The sequence below is a fragment of the Etheostoma cragini genome, chromosome 13, assembly GCF_013103735.1.
Source record: "Etheostoma cragini isolate CJK2018 chromosome 13, CSU_Ecrag_1.0, whole genome shotgun sequence".
Lineage (NCBI taxonomy): Eukaryota > Metazoa > Chordata > Actinopteri > Perciformes > Percidae > Etheostoma > Etheostoma cragini.
Genome location: NC_048419.1, coordinates 15,616,354 through 15,627,136, shown reverse-complemented (window position 1 = coordinate 15,627,136; position 10,783 = coordinate 15,616,354). Strand labels below are relative to the sequence as shown.

Below are 10,783 nucleotides of genomic sequence, written 5' to 3'. Positions count from 1 at the left end.
GAAACTTTAAATATCAGACAGCAGTTACATTTAGGATATGGACCTACACAAACAATGTCAGACAAGCTGTCCTTTATTTTTTGCGATTGGTTTTAGTTTAATCCATGAATGGCTTTGACAGAGGGGCAATGTTACTGTTTCCAGAACCCACTTTTCCTCCTTTCAGGTTGGTGGATTTTTGCAAGCAGTTGCCAAAAAAAACACTTTGCCAATCCAATCAGGAAATTTAATTTTTGTATGGAATACGTCAGAATGAATAAAGACTGTTTTTTTCTGTTTAAACATTAAGCTTCCGCTCTTCACATCTGTCAAAACAAACACACCTGTGACCATACAGATACGCATGCTGAGTGTGAAGGTTGAGGCTAACTTAAAAATCCAAATGAATTTAGTGACAAACTTTCATGTCAGCTTGAGTTTCTCTCAAAGATTAGTTACTGCTAGTTGTGTGGCTCCACCACATGCTATATAATGATGAGCCGGCTCCGGTTTATAGCCTCTATTGCACTGTTGACTCTTATTTGACCCATCAGAGAATGCTATGTGGGCGCCAACAGTCTGCCACACTAGAGCATCGTTAGAGGTAACCGGTTGTTTGTGATGACTTCATCTGCATTCATGCGAGGCAGTGCAGAAGGAGTTGGTTCACATTTAAAATCCGTTGATTTTAGTAATATTTGGAAGTACCCTGTCATGTTATTATCAGAGGGTCATTTTTAAAAGATTACATACATTTTGATCTCTTGTGTTTTTAATGTTCAGTGGGTATTTTACTTTTGACACTGGGGTAGGATGTGATGTCCTGATGCCCTGCTGCAGCATTTCAGTCCAAGACAGTATCAACAGTAAAATAAATGTTTCAGTGGATGAGTATAAATTTGAGTGCAAAAAAAGTTCAAAACCATAACACTATCAGCAGAAGCTACTGTCAGACTGACTCCCCACTGCGTTTATATGTAAAATATTCTGAACTGCACGCAGCTATTTCAGTAGTATGAATATATTGTTGTTAGAAACACATTGAAGCGCTTGTGATAGTCTTGCGGCAGTTTTAAGCCACTCTGCATCCATCTTGACTTACTCAGCTCTTCTTTTGTGTTGCTGTGTGCCACAGCACGAACAAGCAGTGCTGATATTCAATGGTGTGCTTCATTTTGCCATTTGCAAAGTATCATGGTCCCATAATATGCGTATGGTTTTAAATTATGTTTTTTGAGTAAACGTACTTGGTTTTAAGTCTCTTGTCAGATTAAGATATTGCATCTTTCGAAGCAAAGCTGTGATTAGGTCTTGGCGATGGTTGGTGATAGAAGAGAAATGATGTCTCTGGCATTGCTGATGACCTTTTCTACCTGTGATCTCTTTAATAAAAGTGTTCATATTAATCCCAAAGTCTTGTTCATGCTAATTTTGGAAACAAACTGGCAGTATGGACATGTGATGTAGGCGTGCATATACAAACAGTAGAGTCTGTGTGTTTCTTCACGGTAGAAATACGATTAGCTGGGAACAGAATGTGAAGAATGTTTCCAATCTTTACAACTCATTCACACTATCTAGCTTTTCTATTTTGACAACAGTGATCATAACCAATTTATTTACAATTCATAATCCATGCGGTATAATAAAAGTATGTTTAATACGAGACAAAAGAACACATATACACTTCTTCCTCCAAGTCTGACTTAACTGAGTGAGGAAATCAATTAGTTTGTTTCAGTCCCTGCAAAGAGTCCTCCATTTTCGAGATCATGAGAACACTGATGTCAGAGGAGAGAGATGCGTGGGTATGACAGCGGTCATGGGAGCCAGCGTATGCATCACATTACCAGCACAGACACATGACAGTAAGAAAACCCCCAAAATGCACTGTGTCTGGTACGGATATCTTCTCCAACGCGTGAGAAAAATGTTGCTTCAGGCAGACACACACTCATTTATGAAAGAAAGTGCAGTTTAAGAAAAGATCTAGTGAAGAATAATCGTTCTATTTATTTTTTTATAATTGTTAACAAGCGTCTCACACAGCTTTTTTTGTTTTAACCCCGACCAGCAGTCTAAACATTCCTGAGAGTACTTCTTGTTGTGTAAAGCTTCAACTTAAGAATGAGTTGTGTCAAACCTAGAACCTCCTCTCAGGTTATTTGCAAAACACCACAAATACACAATTACAAAATTATTTATTTGATATGACGTTGCTTTTTAAATGGTCAATTCATGATAGCTACACTAAGCACACTGAGTCCATATTTCAGTTTAATTTTCCCCTTCAGTGTGATCTTAAGTCAGTAGGCCTACAGTGTATCCAGGCATCCACTCTCTCTCATCAGCAGCAGTCGGACTTCCTTTTGGTAGGTTTGTGATCAGCTTCTGTGCTGTCTGTGAGCCCTGTGGGAAACGCAAATAAAGAATAAAAAACCTTTCACATTTTTTGGCATTCAGATTAACAATGTGAGCTACAGTAGGAAGGGTATGCATTATAAAGCCATGTGATTTATGTAATACTGTCAGCAAAAAATGAAAAGGAACCACACTTGCACGGGAAACATGCTCCTTTATTACCATCAATATGTGCAATGACGATTTTAATTAAATGTGGGAGAAGAAAATCACTTTGCGGTTAAACTGCTACTAAACTTAATATGAAAATACACAAATATAATCTGTAATAGGCAATTGCTCCAACTGCTGTTGTTGGCGGTAACACACAAGAGCTCTGAAATGTTATTTTTCATGACAAAAAATGCATTTGACATGTCTGTTAGACCTCAAGATAAGATTAAGGGAAGAAACATTAAAGGTGCCCTGCCACACAAAACCTTTTTTACTTGTATTTTTATTTCAAATATGATAGGACCATATGTGTTTGTGTTATGTTGTGAATGTGAAAATGAACTCTAACCCCCTTGTCAGCTCTAGCCACTGAAAAAAAATAACTGGAGAAATCAGGCTAATTACAAAAGCTGGTCAGTCTGACGTCATGTTGCCTGAGCTCATTACTATTCATGAGCTCGCCCAGTTGCGCTGGAGTATGCTGATAGCCAGGCTCTCATTGGCTAGCTGTTAGCCAATCAGAGTTAAGCAGATTAATGAGAACTGGCACAAATCGAGTTGAGTCTTCCTGCAGGCTTTCTATACCATGCTAGAATGGCTTGAAACACATTTTTTCCACAAAGAATGTTACAAAGTCCATGCTAGAACTTCAGACATTACCAAAAAGTAATGAAATACGTGTATATTTGTGCAGGGCACATTTAAATGTAAACAGATTTTTTTTGTTTACATAAAAAACTCCACAGGTCACTTTTAACTGTTTGGGCTAACGGGCAAAAAAGGTTGGTGACCACAGACCATTGACCACTAAATTTAATTAACCCGCATCTGAAAATAGTCACAAGCAAGTACATTATTTTCTTTTGTTTACTGTTTAAGTGATGCTTGATTTTAGCTTTGCTTAAAAGTTGAAGTACATTTGTGACTTGATTTTAAAGAGTTACATCTTCATAGTAGTGAGGTGTGGAAGATGGTGTAATGCAGTGTTTGTTTTGTTTTTATCATAGATTTGTTGACAATAAGGGAGAAAGAGAATAACATCCATCTTGTGTTGTTTGTCATCTGTGTCATGACAATAACAGATTTTAATTCAGGAAACTAATTAGTTGGTAAATGAGTGTAAGTGAAAGATACAAGTAGGATGCTGCCTTCTTAATAATGAGACTTTATTGAGCAAACTGACTCACTGATAATGTCACCCACGTGCCTTGAGCCACTTTTCTCAAGCTCGCACAAAACGTTGGCCTCAAAAGTCAGAGAGGCCACACGGAAGAAGAAATCCCTGACACAATCTCCTGCAACAATGCAGAGACAGAGGAAAGAGTTTAGGAAAATGAAAAGGGGGTTAAAACAGAACATGAAAAGCATATGGGAATGATGACTGATGGGGATTTGTTCATGTGTGATTGACTCACACCTGACTTGGCAGACACAGCCCAGTACTCAGCTTTGATTTCCTCAGAGAGTCTGATGGCTTCCTGCTCAACCTGAGCCAACTGGTCAGGAGACTGAGGAGTGAAACAAAGACAGGGAAACGAATGGGAACAGGGAAGGAAAGCTTCAGGTCATTGGTCACTATTCATAAGAATTAGGCTTATTAACTAAAAGTAAGATATTCAGAACAGTCAATCAGTCGATAAAGTAGTTGACAATCAATCAATAAAGTAGTTAGTTTCAACAGAAAATTACTCGCCGATGAGTTTGATAATTAAAGCAGAAATGCAAAATAGTTGATGGTGCCAAGTTCTCAAAGAAGTAAGAATGTACTGCTTTTCTTTGTCTTTCATGATAGTAAATATTTTTTATCAAACAAAACTTTTGGGACTTTAGACCGACTATGGCCCTTTAAACAAGACATGCTAATGCCACTTTTAAATCTAGAAATTTGTCATGGCAATGTTTTACTTTTTATGAAGTTATATAGATCAAACAAGTAATCAAAAAGTATTTAATCAATTAAAAACCCTGATGATAATGCCGAGAAACAATTACCAATGCGGGGGGTACACACCAACCAAACCTCGCACTCACGCACAAGTTATAGTTAATATTTCAATGTTATATATATTATGTTTTATATTTATATATATAATTTTCTGGCAATCAACTAATTAATTAACTACTCAATTTTGATTATTTTCACCCACACTGAGGTCCTTCTTGGTACCAACAAGGAACAGTAAAACACTGGATGGGTCGTTTTCTTTCATGGCGTCTTCCAGCCACTGCCTACACGCACGCACGCACGCACGGACGCACGCGCAAACGCACACACACACACACACACACACACACACACACACACACACACACACACACACACACACACATAATTACTCCAAATGGCATTTTAATAGTAGAATAATTTGATCAGTATTGGTTATTCCTTACCTGGCATGTGCTAAAGAGCTCACACTGCTTAAGTCAAACACAACTATAATGGCTGGAGGAACGTAAAGAGACAAACAGCATCAAGAGAAGTCAAACATAGAGCACGATGAGAATGTGTTTATGAATGAAAACACTGTTCATTTAAAGCTTAGAGGTGTATTATAGAGACTGAGCAACTTTCACCTTGTGCCCCTCTGTAATATGTTGAAGCAATGCATTTAAAGCGCTCCTGACCTGCTGTGTCCCACCTGAAACAGATCAGATGCAGATTAGATTGTTCTTGGTGGGATATTTGGTAAAGCTAAATGGAAGATGGAAAGAGATAGGAGCTGTGAGATGCTGTTCAACATGTTGAAATGAACTGTTGAAAAATTTTAGCAATTATCAGTTTAATTCAAACAAGACCAAAGTCTACAGCTATGCTAACAACTCATTGAGGCTGCACTTCCAGTTTACGCTGCTTTGAGCTAAATGCTAACACCAACATGCTAACATGACCATGCAAACATGCTAATGTTTAGCAGGTGTATTGTTTATAATGTTCACCATCTCAGATAATTTGCTTAGTAGCACTGACTGTCATTAGTATTGTAGGTATTTAGTCATAAAACAAAATATTGGACAGATGTATTGTGACCTAATGATGGCGCTAGAGGTAAGGTTAAGGCCCCGATCAGACCAGTTGCGTTTAAGCAGCCTTGGGCGGCATTTTGTAATTGTTTTCAACAAGAGTGAAGCTTTTTGCTTGCTGCTTTTGCATTGGTGCTTCTAGTTTGCACCTTGTGTTTTTTCAAAGGCGCCCTGAATGCCTCAAGTTAAAAAAACTTGAACTTAGAAAGGATAAAAAGCCTGATCATTTCACTTACCAGCAAAATAACAGTTGAGGATGGGTGATGTTGTGTTTGCCTAGCAAGAATAACATAAAGCTGCAACTGGCATCACTCTTTCTGATCAGGGTCTAAGTCATCACCAAAGGTATTACAATTAACAAATGACTGAACAGAAATGTTTGTACCAAATTCCATTAACCTTTTAGATATTGAGAAATTTCACTTAAAACCACAGTTGTCAACCTCATGATTGCGCAAGAGGAAAAGTCAGGAGATTCCCAACATTAGTTGGATTCCTCCTCTGGGAAACATGAATGTCTTCACAGACTTTAATGGTAATCCATTCAACTGTTGTATTCAATGTTTTCATCGCCATCCCTATAGATCCACATGATGCTAGCTTGGCAAAACAGCTCAACAAGGCCCTCTCGAGTATTAATCTTTAAATTACTTTAATTTATACTTATTTAAATTAAATCAAATCTAGAGGATGTTGTATGACCTCAAAGGTATCATGTAACTTCATGTATATACAAAGTGTCAGAAATTCAAGAATTTTAACTTTATCATCATATGTGATCAAATGAAGGTCGGGTAGCAAATAGCAAACAGACCTTGTTGACCCATGTGACCTTTATGATCAGTCAGCACAGTGAGTGAGTTAGCTTGTTTAAGGCTCAGTCTATAAACTGAGTGTTTCTGAGGTTTAACAACATACTTACAGCTGTAAACTGAAGGGAACACCAAGAACCTCAAAACGCTCCATCTCAAAATCCACCCCTATGGTTGCTTTGTAGTTTTTATCAAATGCCCCTTTTCGGAACCTATAAGGAACAATTAAAACAGAGAGAGAGAGAGAGAGAGAGAGAGAGAGAGAGAGAGAGAGAGAGAGAAAAGCTGCAACTAACAATCATAATGATCTTTTTACCCTTAACTAGGCCTATTTTTTGATTAATCATTTTCTTTATAAATTGTCAGAAAAGAGTTGATCCTTGAGTTGGAAAATCTAACCAAATAATTTACTTCTATCTCAATGGATCAATTGAGTACTACATTATTGGAAAAAAACAATACAAATACAAGTTTTTAGTTACATCATATTCTTCAACCGGACTGACATTTCAAAATCTAATAAATCCATTTAAATTAAGAATGCATCCCTCGTGTGTGGAAGTGACTCACACAAACTCAGATCATTTTTTTACCAAAAGCAATACACGTGGACATGAAAGAAAAATCAAAACTTGCTCAATTGAACAAAATGCCTTAAGGCCTCTCACCATTTTTCTCTCACAGATGCAGTTAAATGCGGCCAAGGCGATTTGTTTTGTTTTCGGTTAGCAACCTCTACTTCTTGTACTCTGTTTACTGGTGGATTACGGCCTATACCAACAACTTCTGATCAAACTCATGTAGCCTAGTTTATTTGCTCCAAACCAGTTGTTGGAAATATACCTAATTTGCATTTATTTTTCATGAGAAGTTGCTGCACAACCTCTGCACTGTTAACGTAAAATACAGACAGAGGACAGTGTCTCTGCGTACATAGACACCACAACACAGTTCATGGGTTATTGTAAGATGCTGCATAAAGATAGATAAAATAAGCATTCATCTGTAATGATTTTAGTCTCCAAAAACTTATGAATGTCATTGACATTGTCATTTATGCAATGGATTTTAATTAATTTCATTTAACATTTGTGGAACTATAACCTTAACTTGAAACATGATTAGGTTAAATCATGTTTTTGTGGAAGACAACTTGAATGATGCGCTAAAGAACTGAAGTTAGATAAGTACAACTACAGAGGAAACACTTCAACAGGTGATACAGTTGGAATCAGACCAAAATGTAATTACAAATCTAAACACATAATCCTTTGATTGATCTAATTATTTATGATTGCTTCTTACCTGCTGATCAGACACGTTTTCCCAACTGCAACATCTCCCACTACGATGACCTTGGCGATATTGAAGCTGGCAACAGAAAGACAATACTGTCATTCTAGACTCCGTACAACAAAAGCCTAACAGTGTTAAACACACAACAATTTGATGAATACCATGCTGACATCATTTAACTCCTCTAATAGGATAACTCACAGCCCAGTTAAACTTTACTATTTAGAAAAGCAGTAACTTAACAGACTAAACGCATGAAGCCCTTAATGAAGCCCTAAACATGCTTTTAAATGAAAGATGAATCATTTTAATAACTTAAATAATTCAGCCCGATCCCACAACTTAAGGGAAATTTGAGAGTTTGCTTTCTGCATGTATAAGCAGTTGTGTTACAAATCTTTCTTGCCAAACAAAAAATCTAAATACAGTATATTAAGTCACAAAAGTATTACTTTTGTGTGTAACACATTTTTTCCCACATAAATGTTATTATCAGAGAAAAACATACATTGTAGCTCTGTTTTTACACCAAATGTGTATTACTACACAGCTGAAAAAAAGTCCCCAACAATAGACAAATTGCTACTGTTTGAGTTAAGTTTGCCAAAACTGCAAGGATTTAGGAATTTATTTAGCTTTATCACCCTTATTGAGCATTGCAGGCAATTTTAGCAGTACAATACAAACACAAACACACACACACACACACACACACACACAAACATACACAGAAATTCTCTCAAGGAGAGGGTAAAGCAAACAGGGGTCCTTTACATAGCTTTTTCATTTAAAAAAAACAACTATATATGTGTGACCAGTATGTCACGATTGCAAATACCACAGACAGAGAAGGGAAGCTGAAAGTATTGAGTCTTTTATGTGATCTGTTCAAAAAAGTCACTGGCGTTATCCCTTTAAATACACCACCGGACCAATGCAGTAAGATATGCTGCCGAGGCTGTCAGCTGTCAGCAGACACAGCAGACAAAGCATGACTTTCAACTCACATTAATCAGTTCTGGCCCTCATTTCATCAAGACACGTGTCACAGTGTGTGTAAAAGCAGCAGGATGGGCCGCAGGGCATGATGTCTTATCAACCCTTCTGTGATCTTACCTCACTGTGTCTGTCTTGTGTGCCTGGCAAGCAGCCTGCACCAGTGGGTGGAAACCATCTTTGGTGTGCAGCGCTGCATTTGAATTGAAATACTGTACAGAGAGTGGGGAGAGGAAACAGAAAAAAACTAAAAAACACATTTTGGATGGTAAAATAAAAAGGGGGAAGGTATGAAGGGATGCCCTGAATGTGTTTTCCTGGCTAATAAAACAATCTTAGCAAATAAAAAAGGAGAAGCAGCAATGTCATAAACTCAAAGTTATTATAATCATCATCCTTAAATTGTTGCTGTCCAGAAAAAAAAATTGTATTTCCAAAGAATCAGCTTAACCTTAGACTAACATGTATCGCCATGGCTACAACCAAGTAGTGAAACTTTCTAAACTCACAAAGGAGCATTGAGGACCTTTAAATGTCACCAAGGCTGGAGATCCAAGCTTTAGTAAGGACCACAACATTTTGCAAATTTGTAGCTGTCCACTTTTAGAGAAACAAAGAGCAGCATTTAAGACTCTAAATCAGTGGTAGAAGAAGTATTCAGATCCTTTACTTAAGTAAAAGTACTAATACCACACTGTACAAAAAGCCTCTTTCCTGCATTCAAAATATTACTTAAGTTAAAGTATTTAAGTATCACCAGGAAAATGTACTTAAAGTATTAAAAGTAAAAGTACTCAATACAGAAATATCCTCACATTTTCTAAACTAGAAAACAAGCCAAACAATTCTGTCAATGAACTAGTGTTTAATCGGCCAATCATTTCAGCTGGACTTGCTTTGTGTGCAAGCGTTTGTAGCTGTATCTACTAACTAGGGCTGTCAGATTAATGTAGTGGAGTGAAAAGTACAACATTTCCTTCTGAAATGTAGTGGAGTAGAAGAACTGGCATGAAAAGAAAAGACTCAAGTAAAGTACCCCAAATGTGTAGGCTACTTAAGTAAAGTACTTGAGTAAATGTACAAGGTAAGATTCCATATAACCCATTCTGATCTACTTATTCCACTATTAAAATGCCATTTGAAGTCTAATAATCGTGTGTGTGTGTGTGTGTGTGTGTGTGTGTGTGTGTGTGTGTGTGTGTTAGGCTACTAACATTTGGGAGCTGATTAATGATCCGGTCCTTCTTCACTGGTGGCAACATGCTGCTGCTGTGGATTAATGCACACACACACACACACACACACACACACACACACACACACACACACACACACACACACACACACACACACACACACGCAGACACACACACATACACACACACACACACACACATACACACACACATACACACACACACACACACACACACACACACACACACACACACACACTGCTGTTGTGACGGACAGCTCTTTTTTTCATTTAACTATGTTTTTTTTCAATTCTTTTCCTCAAAACTCCTTCCAAAAAACCATGGGAGAAAAGTTTTTTTTTTCATTGCCTTAAAACGAGCAGACGTCGGAATGTTAAATTGTTATTATCCGGACTGTACAGTAAATCAGAAACAGTTATGCAGTGAACTAACATCAGCATGATGCCCTTGATGACATAAGATAGTGGATGATTCAAGTTAGACCACACAAAAGTTTTTTTCTGTTGTATTGTAACATTTTAACCTAAAAGCAATTCATTTTTATTTATTTTTTATTTGTCATTGGACAATGTGTAGCTCAAGGTTTGTGGAAGGTGCGGTGGAAACTGAATATGTTTGCAGATAAAACACGGATGATAAAAAACAGAATGTTTTAACAAAGTTTAACAACTTTACCTGACACAGCTGGATGGCAAAATGCAGAAAAAAAATGTGTGTGTGTGTGGAGATGGGATGATATCCAGTGTCTGCCGAGGAAGTAAATCCAGAACAAAATGACGCTCAGAGCAACCGAGAGACTGACAGCAGACAAACAAGCATGCAAATTAGACTCTCCATGTCATAGTAAAGAAGACTTTTGAGAAAGCGCCACCGTGCGGCCCCATGGTA

The 10,783-nt window shown here is 37.4% G+C and overlaps 1 protein-coding gene across 2 annotated transcripts; it reads right to left on the bottom strand.

Annotated features, from left to right (window-relative positions):
• Nucleotides 1-2,163: 2,163 nt before the first annotated feature.
• On the bottom strand, nt 2,164-10,710 carry rab34b (RAB34, member RAS oncogene family b). Of its 2 annotated transcripts, none has more exons than XM_034890440.1 (11): nt 10,571-10,710; nt 9,893-9,944; nt 8,799-8,890; nt 7,692-7,757; nt 6,497-6,598; nt 5,128-5,192; nt 4,945-4,996; nt 4,701-4,782; nt 3,971-4,061; nt 3,741-3,848; nt 2,164-2,388 (listed from the first exon to the last, which is right to left on the bottom strand). In XM_034890440.1, exons 2-11 carry the CDS (start codon nt 9,938-9,940, stop codon nt 2,327-2,329), a joined length of 768 nt encoding a protein of 255 aa, XP_034746331.1. In that variant the 5' UTR covers nt 9,941-9,944; nt 10,571-10,710; the 3' UTR covers nt 2,164-2,326. The 2 variants fall into 2 exon arrangements, with proteins under 2 accessions (XP_034746331.1, XP_034746330.1); XM_034890439.1 differs by having other exon boundaries at nt 9,893-9,947; nt 10,571-10,701.
• Between the last annotated feature and the right edge of the window lie 73 nt (nt 10,711-10,783).